A 20,772-nucleotide genomic window follows, 5' to 3' on the forward strand; every position below is an offset into this window, starting at 1 on the left:
ACAATCCTGCTTGTGGGGAAAGTCTTTTCAATATTGCCAGGACAGTAATTCATGTTACCTTAATGAAACATCATATTTTTTCAACAACAGGCGCATAAGAGTGTTTGTGACAGGACTGTCTAAAGGCTTGCATGCAAACTGGCCAGAGAGAAGTGATTGGGTCAGACTGGGCATGGCGAACACAGAGAGAGAGACAAGAGAAGACACACCCACTACCTTAATGAGCCGTCGCTTTATGAGCTGCTGGTCAGCGGAAAGAAAGCCATGATTGATCTTAGGGAAGACCATCTGAGCAGGTGTGTGAAGTCAAGAGGTCGTAGGTCAGAGGTGAGAGAAGATTGGAGAAGGATGAAGTCCCAGAAGAAGGAGGAGGAGGAGGAGGAAGAAAAGCAAATGCAAAAAGAAACAGAATTTGTTAGAAAGACCCTTGTTCATGAACCCCGGTTCAGCACCTTCACAGATAAGGGAAGTGGGAGGGGGGGGGAGAGAAATCCACACTTATCCAGCATCGGGGTGGTTTTCTTCGGAAGTCTGAGTATTTATTTTTGAATTCATGGGCCATGATTACCACCTTTGGGGTGTTAGTGCACCACGGCGGTTTCAGAGTCCCCTGGAAAAGTGGGAATTCCTCCTCTGTGAAAGTGCTGCCATCATCATCATTGTGCCTGCTGCTCAGTCAGACCGTAGGAGCCGCACACACTGAAACCAGCGGTTGACCTCCTTAGTTGAGGTCGATTCCTACCCTCCTTTCTTTCAATGCAGGCATTATTCTGCTTGTGTCCATTGGTATTAAGTGGTTTTATCCATCGCTGAAACAATCCTGAAGGCCAAAATTGGTGGATTGAGGGATTTGTGGTGAACCATGGGCATGAGCTCTGAAAAACATTTTGCCACTTTGGTTCATCACTGTCTATCCCTTGTTGAGTTCCTTCCATTCACTCCAGCATCAATGGACACGAGCCAGACCGTGTCTTGGTTTCAGGACGCTGATTCTTGTTCCAGCCAGCTGCGTATTACTAGGTTGTAAAAAGGCCACCTTTTGCTTTCTGGCATGTAGAATGGAACAAAAATCTCTTGAGTGAGAGGCTGGTAGCAGAGGAGAGGATAACGATTGAGTGGCTGTGATTAATTAGATGGGGGTTTTCCTATGCACACTCGATCATCGGGCTTTGTGAAAAAAAAAAAGGGGGGGGGGCAGCGATTCATTTACTTCCAGTGTGTGCTTGCAATGAGGTCGGACTGAGCAGCAGGACAGCAGCACCACCGACAAACCTTGACAGTCAGGATCTGATTGCTGTGCAAAGCAGCCAGCGTAGGGAGACCAGGCAATCCCTGAAGGGACACACAGCAGAACGTCGCACAACACACACATGACACTCAAACACTGTAGACAAAAAATTAATAAAGGAAGAAGAAGATAAGCATCCTAGTCGTTACTCAACTAAGGTTTGAAATGAGCTCCATTTTATGTGGAATGCTCCGATGTTGATTATTTTTTTTCTTACAAATTTAATGTTATTAATCCAACAAACCATATGTACGATGGTACTTGAACTATCGTGTGTAAACTAGTCTGTCAGAGTTAAGTAACCAACTCCTCTTGTTTTCTTCCAGTGACACAGGCCGAGCATTCAAGATGATTATCAGACAATACAGTCGGAGCTGTGGCACGCTGGTAAACTGAGAGCCCATATTGTTCTATGGGTCTTGGGCAACATCAAAAGATTGAGACGCGCGATGGAAATTCGGGAAAATGGTTTCCAATTCCCTTGTCAGCGCACTTTATGACAGATGTGATCCAATGATGAAAATTGAATAAAAGAAGAAAGCATTGAGAAAACTAAAGGATGAATGGTTTACAGCTGTAATGTAACTTTCATAACAATCCAAAAAACGTTGACATTTTGACATCCCAACATGGTTTTGGAGTGTTATAGTCAAACAAACGCACTGCTATGTCTTATTATTGGAGGAGGATGTTGTCCAGAGTCATGTTTTATTCATTTTCCCTTCCTTGCATGACTATATAATCTAATGACGTCTTTGACTGCAACGAGGGTTTTATAGTCACAATGACATAAAACTGTCCACTGGAACATTAATTGACATTTGCTGAACTCGTCCCTCAATTGCAATCATTGGATTGTGGCAGAATGCACGAAGCACGGCAAACAGGCCGAGTTTTTTTCCATTCAAGGTTTAGCTAGACTGTTACTACACCTGAACTGGGCGCATGCTTGATAATCTGGTTCAAAACGGTTATGTTCATTCCAAAGGTCCAGCTTTTCAGTTCTGTTTCTTAATGTTTAACAGCAAAACAAAGAACTACAGATCTGTATTCAAGTACAATAGATTATAGAAATCTTTAATTGCAGTCAATTCTAAGTAAATATATTGTTGGAAAACACTTCAGTGAAAGTACAAAGTGTTTTTGTCAAAAAAACAATTCAGTGTTTGATTGCTTTGTCATTAGCTGGAATTGGAAGTGTACTTTCAAAGCACAGACAGACAATGAAGAATACAAAAATCACATTATTGCAGATTGATTTGTAAACAAATGCAGACATAAAGCAAGACTTTTCTCTGTTAAAAGACAAATGTTGCCAGCAAAGATGCAGATCAAAAGGCCTGAACATTAATTCAAATCACCGCTGTACCTATTAGAGACTTATGATTTTAAAAGCATGAAAGGAGATTGCATGCAGTGAAATATACTCAGTGACATTGTAAAAGTACCCCGAAAAAGGCCACTTAACAGTTGTTGACCACCACACTCACGGTGCAGGATTTCCACACATCTTGAAGCCTGATCTTGTTTGCTATCAAATATTAGAAATAAAGTAAGCAAACCCAGCCAGTGTTACCCAAAATAGTGTTTGCCAAACATATCGGTTCCTATTCAACCTACAAAAAAAATGTCTGTTCTTGTAAGGCTCAAACTCGAAACATACGCTTGGAAATACAAAACAAGTGGAAAACCTACAAAGCCACGCATGGTTGTGTTTGAGTGAAATAATCTTATTTTATATTTATCCTGATTGTACTTATAACATTTAGAAATAACTCTACAATGAGATGTGGCACTGTTTTATTTACTTGTCTCCACAGTTCACCAGTTTTTTGTGAAGGCTGGATTATGGCGCTATGGGACAGTGTACTTATTAAGGAAGATATATGAGGCCAATTTTACATTGTAACTTTACAGAGAAACAATGAAAAACTCAATGTAATGTTATGTTTAATAATAGAAAATATATAGCTGTCCTTTGTCTACCATTGTCTGGAGTCACAGCCTTGAAACTTGAGGTTGATGGTAACAAAGGGGTTGTGGCGTGTAAAAATAAAGAGCATCAAATAAAGGTTGGCGTTTGTCCGGCGCCATGAATAACCCACCCGAAAGAACCAGTGAAAGTATTTCCCCAAGACTGGCAAGCTGGCATAAAACATGCTCTGTCAGAGCTTAATCTTCATCTCCAAGCTTAAGATAAAATCTGGTCTATCCAAACATGGCTTTGGTGCCGTCCCTCTGGTTTTCCAAAGATAATTCAAAAAGCATGGCTCATTAAGAATATGGCTTTTGAGGCAGGCAGATTTAATTCAGGCCTGGAGCAGAACAGAGCATCGGATCCTCTTACACTGAAGACAATAGTCATGCTGTGTGTAACTGTGACCGAAGCACAAGTATCTCTCAAATTATTTACAACCTCAAACATTGAGAGGACAAAGAAGACAAAAAAATAAAAAATAAAAAAAATAAATTATGATTGTGGTAAAGACAAAAAAAAAAAAAAAAAGTCCCACGCATGAAATGTGGTGTAGTGCGGGTTGGCACATGTGACTTTCTTTCTTGGTTTTTCTTGTCATTTTGTGCTTTGACGATCATTTTGAGACACTGGAGAGAAGCTGTAGCCATGTCGGAGAACTCACAGACCAAAGTGTGCTTGAGAAGAGGAAAAAAAAAATAAACTTGTCTGACAAAATAACAGCGATTTGATCTCTCTCTGTCGGAGATGAGGGGGGGGGATGAGAAAAGTTTGACAAGGTGTGGGTTAGTGTTCGCCAGGCACGGCCTCCACACTGGTGTCTATGTGCGAGGACGATAATGACACGGCGGTTGACAGAGCATCCTAACCATCGACAGATTGCTTTGTTTTGCTTTTCTCCTCCATAACGGATGTTGGTTATTCGGCGAGGAGCTCTATTGCTATGTATTGGCCTGCAGCACGATGACTGCATCTGTAGTAAACAAAAAGCCAGATATGAGGACAATCAGCGGCAGCCGTCCGAGGGAAACTGGGCAGATCCAGCATCTCCTCCACCACACCAAACACACAAGAGTCAAGCAACCGCAGGCTGCGGCATTTTCTGAATATCGATACGTGGAGTGGATCACCACTTCTGCACACAGATGGCTTTCATATATCTAAATGTGGAAAAATGCATTTGTTTGAAGCCTTAAATTTGGCAACGACCTAATACCTCCAATTTATCTCAAGTGAAAATTCACTCAAAGGCCTTTGATTTAATGCATCAAAAAAAAAAAAGACTGCAAAATAATTTTTTGTGCAGGACTGAAAATTTAAATCCTGGAAATTACATAATCACAACCTCTTTATTTTGGAAGAACATTGCAAATTTGTCAAATCCCAAGCTGTGAGAAGCAAAGCACTCTACAAACAATGGTGGGTATTTTTTTTTCTTTTTTTTAAAGGCAATCTCAAGAATCTTAACTGCATCTAGCCCAGGAATCCTCTAACCTTTGCTTGACAGCTGTAGTTTGCGCCATTCCTCAAAAGGACCACACACCGTCCTTCGAGATACTCATGGCTTGTAACTCATGGTAATTATAACCCTCAATTGGACCTCCAGTGGTGGCCGTGCATTTGTTTGTCAAAAGTGACCAATTTATTATTGGCTGCTTGGTTAACCTTTGATGTTTGGACGTGACCTGTGACCTTCAGGGCAGGCAAATGGCTGAACTGTGACATGTGGGAAAACTGGCAAAGAAAGGGAAGTTTTGCCAACAATGCAGCAATTCTTAAGACTCTTTCAGGTTGTAAGAAGTCTAAATTTACCTCCAAACAAAATACCTGCCTGCCCTTGACATTATTTAAAAATTGAAAACAGTCTCAACCTGATGAAACCTGTCAGATAGTGGTGCATACAGGACACACTACTGACAAGCTCTGTTGTTTACATATACCTCCATATGGGTTCAATCACCTGCCTGCACACGGTCAATACCGAGCATGAAATTAGAGCCAAATAGAGTCAAGGTCACGCAGCACTTGTCCTGTTCTGCCTTCATTTATTTAGGAAACCTTTCTAATACCGTTACGCCGCATTTTGCCTATTAATATAACGTGCAAAGTCAATATGCTGCTCTGGGAAGGTAATGCAATTTGGTGGTGCCCCAGACCACCCTCGTGCTGCCGAAGTCCTTCATATTTAACTGTGACACTGTTAATTCCTAGTTGTTAGTGAACAATTGTGGTGTAATTGGAAGTTAATGAAACTCTGTCTTGAAGCAGCTTGTTTATTTATTTCTACGAGACAAATATGAGCTGGCGAGAGCCTGTTAAATCTCTGTCAGCCATAAAGCTGTTTCATAAGTATAAATCATTTCACTGATAGAGACAGATGACTCCGTTTCCTGGGTTAAAAGGGTACAAATTAGGAGCAAAACCCAAAGAAACTCAATCCAAGTGGGGATGGTTTACTCAACCGAAGCTATTTCCTTTCTGCTTCTTTGGCCAGCGCGGCTCCTGCTGCTGTGAAGATTACAAAATACTTTTGAAATCATTAAAAATTAACAAAGGGTATAAAAATTGAAAATGTGTTTGTGGATTTGGTTGAAAAAGGGGAAAGAAAAACTAAAAACGCTTGGGCGGAAACAATCTGTGAGCTCGGCTGTAATCTGAGGCAAACCTAAGTGAAACAGTCGACGGATCACTTTGAGACCGTTAATCAAATTTCACAGAAAAGGTCGTTTGTATTGACTTTCAAATCATAAGTGGCGCTCCGACATGCACAGCCAGTCTGGAGGAGAGCGCTCGCAAAGTTAATTGTCAAACTCCTGATGTCTGGGTGTCGAGCTGGCAGGATATTCTGGTGACAAGACGAACTCTGTTCTTCTGCCCCTTTGTGCTCTCGAGAAATCAACTCCAGGCATGGACTTTGACTCCATACGATCTACAGCATCAGAGACAATGGAAGCAAAAGCCGCGCGTATGCATGACCCCTCCGGTTAATGCAGTCTACTTTAAACAAACCTGTGCAGTCTGGTTTTCAAAGAGCGCTCATTTCTTTAACCATTATTCCAGAAAAAAGAAACGAGCGCTGCGCGAACTGCTAAGTGGAGATGGAGTAATTCATTTCTGAGTCTGTCAAGCACAGAAAGGCACTCACATTAGCATCATTTAGAAGCTGCACTTTTACAGAAATGTCAAACTACGGAGCTGGAAATGATTAAAGTTCTGAACACGACGCGACACGGTGAGAATTGAAGTGAATCACAAGTAATTATAGAGGGAGCTGGTTGGCTCTTAATTATTGTCGAGACTGTGCAGAGCTCGTCTGCTGGTGAGCTTCTATTTTATGTTCAATTCACAGACAAAGAGGTAAAAAAAAAAAAAAGAAAAGGCTTTCGCACCCAGAAGAGTCCTCATGCATTACAAAGTGTGTCCCATGTCTGCTTTCCCATTCTTGATGAAGAAATACTGAAATGCTTGTTGTTTTTGGCCACAATGGAAGAACACTATCCCAAGAATTTCATGCATCTCAAACCTTTTGCCCACAATTCTGCAGGGGGAGACACTCACAGGCACACACACACACACACAAACACACACACACATGCTCGAACGCACGCACGCATGCACACACACAACACATTGGCTAATCAGAAGAAGTCAGAGTAAAACCACATACCCGTGGTCCCTGGTCGCCTTGATCCCCCTGCGGAAGGCAAAGAAAAGAATGTCTTCAGATGTACGGGTCAAACACAAACCTGAACACACACGCACATGCACACACACGTACACAAGCATAGTGCTAATAATAAGCCGAGACTCACACCAAATTCACTGAAGCGTAATTCAGAACGTTCTGATAAAATAAATAAATAAAGCAGGAACCCTCAGCTATTCTCTCTGGTCAGATGTGAAATCACTTAAGATAACATAGCCTGACGTGAATTGGGTATGAAAGAAAGAAGGAGAGCAGCGGTGTGAGGTTTGGTGGGTTTGGTGAGGGGGGGGGGTGACTGAATGTGGGGAGGCTGCACTGCCGGGCCAGATTTTATGCCCCAGAGATCTTTGGCTCTCTGCCTTTTGTGGAGGTAGATGTCTGTGGACGGAGCGCAAACCCGACCGAGAAAACATTTGGTTTCGGATCGACCTGCACGGCGAACACTGTGGGTTTATCACATTAGAGTGAACTCAAAACAGAACTGCACTCCTGTCTGAAATAAGTGACGACCAGAGAGTGTGACAGTGAATTAGAACCTCAATCTACCCAGAATCGGGGAAGTGAGCGTCCTCAAACCATCTCACATGATGCACCTCGCTCTCCCGCTGGCCGACTTACAATTCAGCCGCAGCAGTAAAATGAGCCGGACAGCTCATCACACATGGATGGGAATTCAGCTCAAACAAATTTTAATGTCATGCCTGAGCAATTTCTAATAAAACAGCTCGTGGAATTTCTGTAATTTCTCGTTTGAGCTCTTGGTCCAAACCTAGGATTTAATGGGAGAACAGTTGCAAGTAGCCACACTGATGATGTGCGTTATATTCGTCTTGGGTGGGGAGAATGCACACAGTTGTTTTTCATTTTTTATCAAAGTGCAGATGAAGTGGTTCACATGAGAGGCATGAACATGAATGCAATCTTGGGGATTGTGATTATCATAATAGATCCAGATCGGCTGGGGTAATTCATCCTTACCCAGATGAATCTCCTGTTTTCATGGGCAACTTGGAAGAAGAACTGTTGCTTCATGACAGTGGCCAGCGACTACAGCTAACACCGTTAAACCCTCCACATTACAAGAAATCTCCAGTTGCTCAAGTGTGCAACTTGACGTTGATGACAACCGTAATCATGTGTTTCTCTGCATCTGACGTAGCGCTGGTTAGCCCTCTCACGCTATGGCACATTAATCTTTCACATATTTGCTACTACACAAGCTTTAGTCATTCATCGATGGCCTATTAACATCCTAATGCTCCGCTGCAGTACTTTGGTTATTTGCACTCTGAAGCCTCATAGCAGCCACCTGTTTCCACATTAAGTGAAGTCAGGGGGGGGGGGGGCTTTATCAACTGGGGTCTGAATCCACGGGGGCACATTTTGTGACCGAGTGGTGATTTTTGTATGCTTCGCTGCTGTTTTATGAAGGAATGCTCAGTGAGGCATTTAAGGGGGTTTAGCTGCAGGCTCTGGCTTTTGGTGTTCAACGTTCAAGTTGCTGCGGATTGGTGAGCAGCAGAAGCATTTAAATATTCAGGATTTAGGGGGTCGCAACGGCTTGGATGAGAACTGAAGCTGCAGCTGGCAAGTGGCGCTTTTTATAGACAAATGAACTGTGGCAGAGGATCAAACAAAGCTTTTTTATCGTCTTGACCTGCTAACATGTAATGTGGGCAGGAAATTAAAGACTGAAAATTCACTTTTACAAGTGAAGATATGACCAGTAGTAGATTAGCTTGGCACTCAAATTGAAAACATCAATACAGCTGGCTGGGCTGATTTTGTCTCAATTTCTTTCTGTTATTTCTAATCTGACCAGAAATATCAAGTGGATTATTTAACTGAACTGTACATTTGCCTTGCAAATATTGGACAGGAACATATATCATGGTATTGTTTTATATAATGCTATAAACCGTATAATTTGGTTTCTTTTAAATGTTGTTCTTAGTAAAAGAATAGTTATGTAATCCTATGACTCATTCGACCACGTTCACATCTATTATCATTCGTGTTGGACAAGCGCCTAAAAATAAGTACTTGAAAAATAATATTAAAAGTTGCTTGTGAGTCATTTTTAATGGTCTCTCATAGTTGGGATGTTTAAATACTCTGCACATAGTTGTATTGCTATGATCTGTAATAGAAAACTAAAAACTGACTGAAGTTCAATTTGCATAATTTCGGTTTGTTTGAGTTGATCATTTATTATTAAAGTCCAATATTGTAAACAGCACATGTTCTAATATTTCTGTTAATAAGTAGCTTTGTTATAGTTAACCAGATATCTCCAACCTTCATGACCAAATGAGTAATTTTTAGACCTTTCCACTGAATGAAAGTGATCTAGAAGTGTGAACAAGTTTAAAGTTCAACATAAAAAAATAAAAAAAAAACATATCTTATTGCATTGAAGATTCATTAGTACAGTTTAGAATGGTACATTTTGTAAATTTTTACCAGTTTTTGTAGCTGTGTTTAGTGGAAAAAGGGATTTTAACTATTCAAATTGTTTTGACTCTTTAGCTATTCTACATTTTTCTTGTAGTTTAGGCTATACGTCTGTTTTTAGATTTTTTTTGGGCTGTTTTACCATTTCACTGCTAATTCATTTCATTTCAAGATTCAAGAAAGGTTTTTCCATTTTATTATTTTATAGCAAATGTCACCATTTTGGATGTTACACATTTTCTCATGTTATTTTAGCAATTTTTTTGCTATTTTTAGACATTTTAATGTTTTTAAACATTTAAGACATTTTATGTTCAGAAAATTTTGGTTTTTGCTTAATTTTTTTAAAGGCTTTTTGGATCAAATTAGATTGTGTGTGTGACTATTTGCAATATAAGGTAAAATTCCTTATTACCGTAACAACTTCTACATCAATTTCAATAACAAATTACCAGTTTTGGTATAACAATATGTGATTACTCACCTTTTCACCTTTTGGACCTGGAGGACCCTACCAAGACAGAGAGAAAAAAAGATTGTTTACTTTGTTACAGCATAAAGTGAGAGAAAAGGAAACTGAAGAAAACTGTGGTCCATGGAAATAGAACAGTTAAAAACAAAAATGACCAAAAACATACACTGAGAAACAAACAGATCTGCTGATCAAGACTTGAACATCATGACCTTGGAGAGCAAAATGACACAATTGGAAGATTAACAAACTGAGTTTTGATTAAACTAACTTTATATACTTTCTTTAACGTTTTGGATAAGACTTTGCTGTCACAGGCTGGGAAAATGTACCTTTTGTTCTGCAGACAGCGGAGCTTATACAAACACGCATTAAAACATAAAACAGACCTAAATCAAGTCCGTGTTTACTCAGACGATCGAATCCAGCAATCTCTCACTGAGCATTGGCAAAAACACAGTGAATATGTGCCTAAACAAGAGGAAACCTTATTTGTCTCTATAAACAGCAGTCATTGCGAGGCAGCTCTGAATGCAGTGGCTGTCAATCAGTTGGCACGGCTCCTGGGTGGCCTCTGGGGAAACGTGACGGCATTTGAGTAGTGAAGTGCAACTGTAAGCTGGGGACTAACAGGTTCACGTCTACAAAGTGCATTTCTAATGTTAAAGATGAAAGATTAAGTCAAGGGTGTTGGGCTTTGGGGGCTAACATTTGAGTTTTAAAATATAGTCAGAAATCAGTAAATCACTTTCAATAATATAACTGATTGATAATACGAACACAATAATTATGTTAAATGTTTGATGCTTTGTAAAAACTAACCAATAGATAATTTTTGCTTACATGATGATCGTAATGCATGTGGCAATCAGTGGTTTTATTTGCTATTACAGAAAAAAAAATAAGTGTACGGCGGTTTTCATGCAAATAAATTACGATGAGGATGAAATATGTGAAGAGCTTAAGTTCATAGCTGGGTGTCGTAATGCCAGGGGGTGACAGGAGGGACAGGGGGATCTGGACTATTAGATAATACTGAGAACTTTTGTGTTGATAGAATGAAAGCAATGATATATTTGTAAAGACGATTTATTTGGTGGAACCAAACTGTTCTGTTTTATTAGGGACAATAGCAGTTTATTTACACTTGGATCTAAATTAAACAAAAAGACATGAAAGTAGAAAAACCATATCTGTTTAGAAAAATGTTTACATTTGTATTCAAGGTTGTCTATCCCATCTGCTAACCTGGATAAGGTTTGATATCTGGCCTATACTGCTAGTGGCCACGAGGGGGCAGTCTGAATATTGTGGCTCTACGCATTGTATCATACTGGTTTTTTGGGTTTTAAAAAAAAAATATATTCTCAAATCAAAAATGGTTTGTTTCCAAAGATAGTAAACTTGCAGGAAGGTACACCGACACTAATCCACAGATGAATGACATTAGCATGAGACCTGTGTTTAGAGTCTATGGACCAGTGACCCAGAATAGCAGACTTGCAGAGACATGGAGCTTAAAATTGAAATGCTCCGGAGGAAGCCGGGCAGTCTTCCTCGGCCAATTTCAACCACACTGCTCTGGGGGAAAGAGACCTCTCGCCAGGTTTCTGCCTACTCCGTGCCTTTGGATATTACTTTTGATGCCTAGTTAACTAGCCGTAGCCTTTTGTTTATGTATGTTTCTGCATGCGTTCCCAACTGGACCGAACACTGGGCCAAATCCACGCTAGTAACCAGTTTGTGAAGCTGTGAAGCCGACTTGCACCGAGCGACATCCTATTCATTCAAACATCAGGTCATCATGCTTGCTTCAGTAAGCACACACACACATACACATACACAAGCACACACACACACACACACACACAAGCACACACACACACACACACACACACACACACACACACACACACACACACACACACACACACACACACACACACACACACACACACACACACACACACACACACACACACACACACACACCTAATGAGGTGGTCCCGCTGCTGACTTGACCAACCATACAAGGAGCCACAACACACTTGTAAACACAAAGTGCGCTGTTAGGAACACAATGTTTCCGATTGTGGTTCCCTGGGGCAATAACAAACAAACTTATTGGAATGAACACTGACTTTTAACATTTATAAAGACGTAGCGGCAATCCAGGGAGGGAAGTTTCCAGCATGTTCCTCAAAATGGAAAGCAGCGAAAGGAAATCAGTGAAAGCTTTTTTTTGTGTGTGTGTGTGTGTGTGAAATTGCTTTTGGACAATAAGAGGCTATTGACAGGCTGGTACTGCAAACACATGAATGGCTGCAACAAAGAAATACTCTCGCTACTGCTTTCCACACAAGTCTGAACATATTATGGTTGGCCCTGCAAAATGCATTTGGCACAGAAAATTACAAGGCTCAGTGTTTTACAATTGGCGTTTAAATAAGAAAATTCTAGATTGTTTCACGATGAGTAAAGTGGCACAATGGAACTTCTTCATATCCTTGTTCGACTTCAGTGGAAGAGCAAAATACGTGTATGTTTTTTATTTATGACAGAACAAATGGAAAATGGTGTCACAGGTATTGAATGGATCCAGCCAGCAGGAGGAGTTTCTTTAAAATAAGTCAATGGTCTCCAGCCTTGCTTTGTGAGACACGTTTCTCCTTTAAAGCTGCCGGATTCACTCCCATACAAAATGGTGCATCCTCAATTTCAAGTGTTTTGATTCACTTTTCTTGCAAATTAAAAATCACAATCTCTCAACAGACGCATTGAGTGTTTACAATCAAATTAGTAATTTATATAGTTCACCTTAAAAAAAAAGAAAAAAAAGGTTCATATCATTTCAGTGCCTTCCTTTTAAAACTAATTTGACAGTCAAAACTCTCAAATTGCTGGACCAAACAGTAGTGTAGTGGTGAAGCACACTCGCCTCACAGCAGGAACAGCCCCCGGTGTGATTCCAGGGCTTTTACATGTGACGTTTGTCTCCTTTGTCTTTGTTTTCCTCAGGTAGTTTGTCTTGTGCCCACTATTCAAAGACATTCATGCCATGCACCTTCCAGACCCTAAACTGATGGCTTTTAGCAGACGATGCAAAGAAATGAATCAAGAAATAATAAAAATTACATCACTCCGGATCATTTACTGGTGAATTTGTGCTGTACCTGGAGACGGAACCCCATAGCCTCGACACACTTGATGATATCTTAGCCAAACACTGTTCACTTCACTCCTCCATCTGCTCATAAAGCATGTGGAAATGATTTGTCTCCTCAGTGTGCACCTGCTCATTATATGGCCCATCATTTGCACATCACTTGGAGAGACAACCCCCACTGGAGCTCTTCCAAAAAGGTTTGAGTGAGTGCACCCACAGTCTTTTATAGAGTCTATTAAACTGCTCTCCTGCAAAGACGATTTCAAAGGACCGAACTGTACTACAGTAGAATTGCAGCGGGTGTCGATTTGTCAACCGTCTCCGCAGCTTTGTGGTCTCGGCTCGCCCCGAGGAAGCCTTCTAATCAGCAGCTGTGTATACTTTTCACGTCTTTTCGCGGCTCTTTTTCATAAGCAGCCCTCCAGCAGGTGCGCCGAGGCTCATCAGTCTGCTTCTGTTTGATCAGACTTGCTCGCTGTGCATTACCAAGTTACTTTGTTGAACACGATTGCCCCTCGGGAGTGTGTTCAACAGCTTTCAGCTCTTAAAAGAAGGCATGTGCAGCTTTAAAGAAATGAAACTGGCACATGAAAACACAACTACAACTATGGTTGCTGATGTATTTCAGGAGGCCACGTTAGAAAAAACCTACTGTCTTACTTTTTTTTTTTTTTTTTAATAGATTTGCTTTAAAAGGAAACATATTGTTGTTGCCAAGCCCTGTGGGCTTTCATATGGAGTTTGCATGTTCTTGAATGTTCACTCATGTACTTTTCTGTGTAATCTAGTTTTCTCTGAAAGCCCAAAGCCCATTTCCATTGCATTAAAGTTTATTAATATTCCTAAATTGCTCTGAGGTATGAATGTGTGTGTGTGAGACTGTGACCTCCCTGTTGGTTGATGAATGAGCAGGATTTTGTTTGGTTATTTTCTTCAGACTAAAGGAGATGAAATGATTATTTCCACATACAGCATATTTAGAGATTACATTTCATCAACAATACAAACAGGTCTTTTATATGTGCTGTGATGAGCAGTACTGCAGTTGCCCTGAAGCAGAAGTACTATGTCCCCTTATTGAAAATGACACGTATCACGTTGATGGTAAGCCTCACATCTTCTGCTGCTTAATGCTGGGTAAACTTCTGTCAAACTTCCATCATGAAATGATTTGTAACAGAACATCCTGTACGCATGATATTGTCGAGTTTATGGTGGACCACTGCTGCAGTATTAAGCTCTTTTTCTATCCCAACACATGTCTAGCGTCTTAGTTTGAGCCAAACCGTGACCACTGTCTCCTGCACAGGCCTGAATGAATGCATGGTATGAAAAAAGAAAAAAGGAAAAGAGGAAACCCCTGTTACCTTCAAAACACAACCGAGGAGAAATATGGAAAGGTCTGCAGGGAAATATAAAAAGCTCAAAGTGAACTGGGGCCAAACCCACAAGCAACATGAAGAATGTTGTCATTCACATCTGACAGTGTAACTTAGTTCGGGTCACATTACAGGGTGAATGGCATTCAATAAAATGATCCAGGCACCGAGGTATATTTCGCATGTGCCTCCTGCAATGCCAATTATTAGGACCTACATGTGGTGGGCAGCGACATTTCTTTTATATGTTTTCATCTATCCTCAATACTTAACTGTGCAAAACGATGTCACACAGCTCCAATAATGCTCGACTCATTTTAGAATATTTACTACTGACATTACAGATTTTGAATTTATTATTCAGCAATATATTATTATTATGCATTGCAAAACTAATACCAAAGCCATGCACATTTTTTTATTTTCAATCAATGTCCATATATATTTACTTACGTCTAAAACTTTCTGTAACTTATGTTCATACTTTATCTTTCATTTATTTGTGTTTGGTATCGAACAAACTATATTCTTTCACTGCAATCCATCTCCAACGCTGCTTGATCTAAGACTGTGGGTACACAGAGAGAAAGACAACAACACTCACCCACACACACAAGCAGCACAGTGACCAATTAACCTGAAATGCATGTTATTGAACTGTGGGAGAAACTCTGCTGAGAAGATCCACAAACTCAAAGGAAATAGAAACCTGTGAGCCACTGGAGCACCGTTTTATTGTAATGAGCAAGATAATTTATTATCCACAAAGCTCAATATAAGGTTTAACAGAACATCAACAATCCAAAGACTGTACTAGAATATGAAGAGGTACGTTACCTAATTTTCAATTGGCTCACGTACAAGCAAAGATGTTGAACGTCAATTTGTCAAATTCCTACTCTCCAGTCATTTACTCAAAAACATGATGGATGAAAGCTTGACAGCGCCCGCCTGAGCACAAGATGAAGGGCTGGCTCACATCTTTAGCTTCAGCACTTGTTGACATGTGCAAGATAATTCAAGTCGGTTTGGCTTCAAGCTGCTTTCACAATCTTGCGAAGCAATCCTCGTAATCCGACGAGATACATAGAGTCATGAGTGGAGGATCTACATGTAACCTCTGTCTGGCCTCAGATGTATTAGTTTTCATCACAGCGACCTGTTAAACTTCCCGAAGTCCAGAAAATCAATCCATCAAACAAAAGCTCATATCCTCCTTTGCGTGGAAGCTGAGCCAACAGGGCTGGCAGCAGCCGCCGCGGCCCCAACCAGCGGCCACATGCATCCAATCATCTCACCCCGGAGCGCTGGCACCTTGGAGCTCACTCTCAACAACTACCGCTTTTTACAGGGAGTATGTTTCTTTCACACAGCTACACTATATTAATAAACATGTGTGTACACAGGAAGCTCAGCGAAGCAATCCTTTAGGCACTAAGTGTTGACAGGGAATGAGTAAGTGTAAAGCATGCAGGTGGGGAGTGGCGCTCACCACCGTGTGGGCGGGGGGCCAACGTGAAAGCCGGCTGGCACACTTCACACGGTGGAGTGATACATCATGTTTTTCAAACATTAAACCCAAATGAAGTCTGAGATATCATGGAAGCCTGTTACTAGTTGAACGAGGCTAACTTAAAGGAATAATTCAGAGTTATACACGAAGACGGACGTCCTGTTTGTGTGGTCACCAACTCAACAGTCTGGTATAGTTTAAAATGACTTGGCTTTTCCTTATTAGGCATTTGGGATCCTTTCATTTTTACCAATTATCCTAAATAGAAATTGTTGGGACAAATTCTTAATATGTGTAGTTGTAGTTTTAGCCTCTATGTATGTCTTTTCATCAAGATTGCCACTCAATAAAAGACCAAATTGACTTGTTGTGAAAAGACATCAGTATGCTATGATGCAGGATGATTAACTCCCAAAATTAGCAAGTCAATCAAAAGCCTTACAATTTCATCGGAAACCTCCACAAATACAAAGTGATGGTGAAGACAGTGACTTTAGCATGCAGTCAGTCAAACAAGAGAAAACAGATGTACAATAAAATTGTAGATACTGCTGCAAATTGCAAAACTCTTGAGATGTGGATTTTGGCCAACCTGGACAATATATAGACAAAAAAAAAAGAGTGACTGTGCAATAACAATGAAGATCTATCATATCTTATCTTTTGAGTGATGCAATGAAATCAGTTGTGTTAAAGCAGGGAAATGTTAAAACTATGCAGGAATGTGAAATGAAGAAAGCAAAAATGTATGTCTCTGTGTTGTACTAGTATTTCATTAGTACTATAATGTTGCACCCACACAATCACATTACTTTCCATTAACCCCATCCAGCAGAGTCAAAAATGTACCTGGATACAGTAAATACTGTCGAAGTAAAAGCCAAAATGCCTCAGTTGAAATCCACAGGGCATCGTTTCAAGCATGCATGAATGTACAGTACAGTGAAAGACATCCAGTGAAAACACATCTATACGTACACCTCCATCTGTTAGTTATGCATGGGAACACTCAATCATATCACTGTGGGCCCTGAGGGAACTTCTCTCCAAGGCGAGAAACTAATGGAGGACAGGGACGCGAGTAATCAGATCAGAATTCGGCAGGGACGGACGACCACAAGTGGCTGGTGCCCGTCGGGGGAATCTGGACGCAGAGGTTAGGCAGGGATAAAAAAAACCACACTGGAAAACTGACTTGGGAAGGGCATCTGGATCCCATATTCACAGTGTATCACAATTAGCCAGCCTAAAATGGCTTTAATGTGTGTGTATGTGTTTGTGAGCGCGTGTCTGCTTGTTGTTGGATGTTCTTGTGGGAGCAGCGACTCTCAACTGAAACCGATAGTGGAACTGTCTACATGTTTGTGTATGTTGTGTCAAAATGCAGATCAAACGGAAAAGAGAGTCTTGTCTTTCCTGAGTTCAAACAACTTTAATACAAATTGTAGGCATAAAAAGCCAGAAAGCACAGCCAAATTTTTCCCTGTGCAATATGTAGGCAAATTTCTGACCCGCAAAATTCTGGTTGTGGATGTGAAACGTTGAATAACAGACAAAAGTTCCAGTCGGGAACGTTCACGTCGTCTGTTGATTCGATTAGAACCACATACTGGCTGTGCTACATTCCTCATCATTCGATATTGTGAGCTGGAGGAAAATTCCTTTCAATCACAAAAGCTGTGGTAGTCATCATTTGCGTATGCCCCTACTGGCCGGAGGTAGCAACGGTACCTTTTCTCTGTGAGTGCTTAACCTGCTCATTCAGCCAAGGTACACTGTGGCTCTGCTTCAAATCTCAATGAGTGAGCCCTGGGGGAGGGTTGCTGCTGCTGCTGATCATCATTTGCTGACAAACAAGTGCTGCTGATGGGCACAGTATGAGCAGAGGACCGACACAGAAAAGGTCAAACTCTTAATGTTGTCACATTCACCGCCACCAGGCTTCTTCAAGCACCAGTGCCCATATGAGTCCAAATAAACGCTGTCATGTCAGATAGATCCACTTTCAGCTCTCGGCGGGGCCACTGCAGTGGCAAAGCTTTTGCATGTGTGTGTGTGTGTGTGTGTGTGTGTGTTCCTGGTGCAAACTCGCAACGTGAGTCTGCAACAGCGCAAAAACACACACTCCTGTATACGCGGGGCCTTTGAGGTGGAAACTGACTTTAGATAAACTGGCACTTTCTCCGCCTCTGTGGGGCAAAAGTGATCAAAGTCCAGGTGGAATATGTTTTATTAACATGTGTGGTGCTGTGGTGCATATCAGATGAAGGATGAAGGGTTGACGGTGCCCGGGCTCCTCTGCTTCACCCCCACACTCCCTCTAATCCCTGCACCGTGGCTGCATAATTCATACGTTGTGACAGAACCTGCGACGTTGGAATCTCCTGATGAAGCAGGGAGGTGGAAACTGCTTGTCAAGTACAGATACAGACACAACCAGCTTTATTTACCTCACCGCTAATACGCCTGAACTCTTGCAAGGGCTCATGTGCTGCACTTTTACTGGCTTGGCCTGAGACTCCACTGTGGTCGAGAGTCATGCTTTGTGGGCTGAAGTTGGGTTTGATATTTCCAGTATTGTATCATTTTCAAATATTTCCCCTTCCTTCTGACCAGATTTCAAAGTGGGCTAGTTTCTCTCTCCGTCTGTAGAATTCTAATTTAGTGTGGCATTCAGTCTGCGCAAAAAAATAAAAGTAGAGTGGCGTTCGTGGGTACTCGAGTGTAGCCTCGGGGATAGTGTTTAATGCTTGATTGGTGTTAAATGGTGTGCACACACAGTGGTGGGTGCTTGGGGTTGATGTTTTGACATGAACCGCCCTTAAGATGAGAAAAGACGATAGAAAAATGAGTTGCAGAGACATGATAATTTTGGTTCGGCTGTCATTGCACAGACGTAACAATGCTTTATGTACAGTAAAAGAGAGAATGTTTCTCCAGGCTTTGTGGCAAGAAATAGCTGGAATCCCTCTCAAGGAAATGCTAATTTTAACTAATACATGTAACATATCTTCATATCATTTTCCAATCTGACCGAAGAACAAGACGACATGTCCAACAAAAGAGAGAGTCGGTGATGCAAAACCGACATCAAAGCTCAACCAGTGGAAAAAGAAGTGAAGTCAAAACAAAGCAAATCACTTTTCCATGTCTGAACGGCATCACGAGCCACCAGTGAGGGTCTTTTCCTGATGACTCCTGATTGAGAAGATCTATTCAAATTCTGTCTCTTCGACCACAGGTCCCTGTCCATTCATCAGCGGTTCAGGAACGATTAAGTCTCAGGGATCTGTAATGACTTCTGCAGTGGTTTGGTTTGTTTGGCTCCGAGGGCTGTGTACAATTTACGCAGTGTTCCCAGGGTTATAGCGGGAGCTGTTGAATATTCATAACGATATGTCCCCTGCCATCCCCTGGGTGGGCATACCAAACAAGAAACCACATGAGGTCACTTGGTACTGTCTCTTTTTTTAAAAGAAGAAGATTGGAATTGGAGGTTTTTCAACTCTGAAAAAAAATGATCTGGGAGCACCGCTGTGTCGTTGTTTAATCATTATAATAATAATAAAGGTTCAATATGTAACCTGTAAGTAATGCCACTTTTGTGCCTTGTGTAGTGGAGGTGAGTCACTGTATCCTGTCTGTATTGGCAGTTTGTTTTTTTTCAGTCGGTACTTGCCAATAACATCCGCCCATCACTGTATTTACTGTTCCATCTGCTAATGCTCTGTTGGTTGTACCCTCATTGAGGACAGGCTTGAGCCTATAGCAACTCACTATAACACCTTGTGTCTAAAAGAGCATTTTAAGAGTGCTCAGAGTGAATTAATTAGCCCTATGAAATCAGGATGTATTTATCTAGGTCAACAGATGACTTAATGTTCATCATTTAACCCATTTTGAAGTAAAAACACAACTTTTTTTTTTTTAAACCTTTTTCAATTTTCTGTGTTCAAACAAGCAACCCAAGCAGTGTGCATGAGCTCTGCATTGAGTTACAGTCTTCTTAAAAGTGCGTTATGGGTGAAGAATTCCCACTAAACATTTATAGCACCTTCTGCTACCTATAATGACTTCATCAGAAAGCAACCTGCTGACCACAACTGGAACATTGTCAGCTACTTATGCACCCTGGATTTACTGCATCTTACGCAAAGGGCCAATCCCATAAAGACATAAAGCAGGTATCCCATACATTTACTGGCAAATCCAACTTCTCCAACCATACAAACATTTCAGACACACTCCTTGGACTTCAGTCAACTCTTGAGACATCTCACAGTACGATTTTATTTGTCAGATGTAAAGCCTGGAAAAAGACGCAGAGAAGCACGACCACCTGCACTCACTTATGTCCCAGAACCCCAGGAGCGAGTGTCTGAGAAGGCTCAGAGGATTAACTTACGACTTTTACAGCTCAGTCGGCACACGCTATTATACCTATTCAATCACACTTGCCTCTGGACTGTAACAAAAAAAAAAAATGTTTGAACAGAGTGCAGGCACATGTACACGCACACACACACACACACACACACACACACACACACACACACACACACACACACACACACACACACACACACACACACACACACACACACACACACACACACACACACACACACACACAGTGCCCGGTTGACCCGGTTATAAAGCAAACTGTCACATGCCCCGGCGCTTATATACGTATGGGTGTGTTTCTATTTATCTTCAGGGAAACTCTGCAGTTTTCCATCTGTTAAGAGGAGTGAATCTGTGATCACCCAGCAGTGTAATGAGGTGAGATAATCTTTTTTGGGTTCATGGCGCTGGCAGG

The 20,772-nt window shown here is 41.2% G+C and overlaps 1 protein-coding gene across 4 annotated transcripts in view; it reads right to left on the bottom strand.

Moving 5' to 3' along the window:
* Positions 1 to 20,772, bottom strand: part of col25a1 (collagen type XXV alpha 1 chain) — a gene marked incomplete at its 5' end in the record, with an annotated part of 146,864 nt that overhangs the window by 40,275 nt on the left and 85,817 nt on the right. For 3 of the 4 annotated variants that reach the window (XM_080518946.1, XM_080518945.1, XM_080518947.1), the window contains 3 exons: positions 217 to 288; positions 6,931 to 6,957; positions 9,908 to 9,928. In XM_080518946.1, the coding sequence (XP_080375072.1) occupies positions 217 to 288 (72 nt within the window). Of the gene's footprint in view, positions 1 to 216; positions 289 to 1,272; positions 1,333 to 6,930; positions 6,958 to 9,907; positions 9,935 to 20,772 lie in introns of those variants that run through there. The other variant, XM_080518948.1, reaches the window with a different exon arrangement.

Source organism: Blennius ocellaris (assembly GCF_963422515.1).
Source record: "Blennius ocellaris genome assembly, chromosome: 23".
Lineage (NCBI taxonomy): Eukaryota > Metazoa > Chordata > Actinopteri > Blenniiformes > Blenniidae > Blennius > Blennius ocellaris.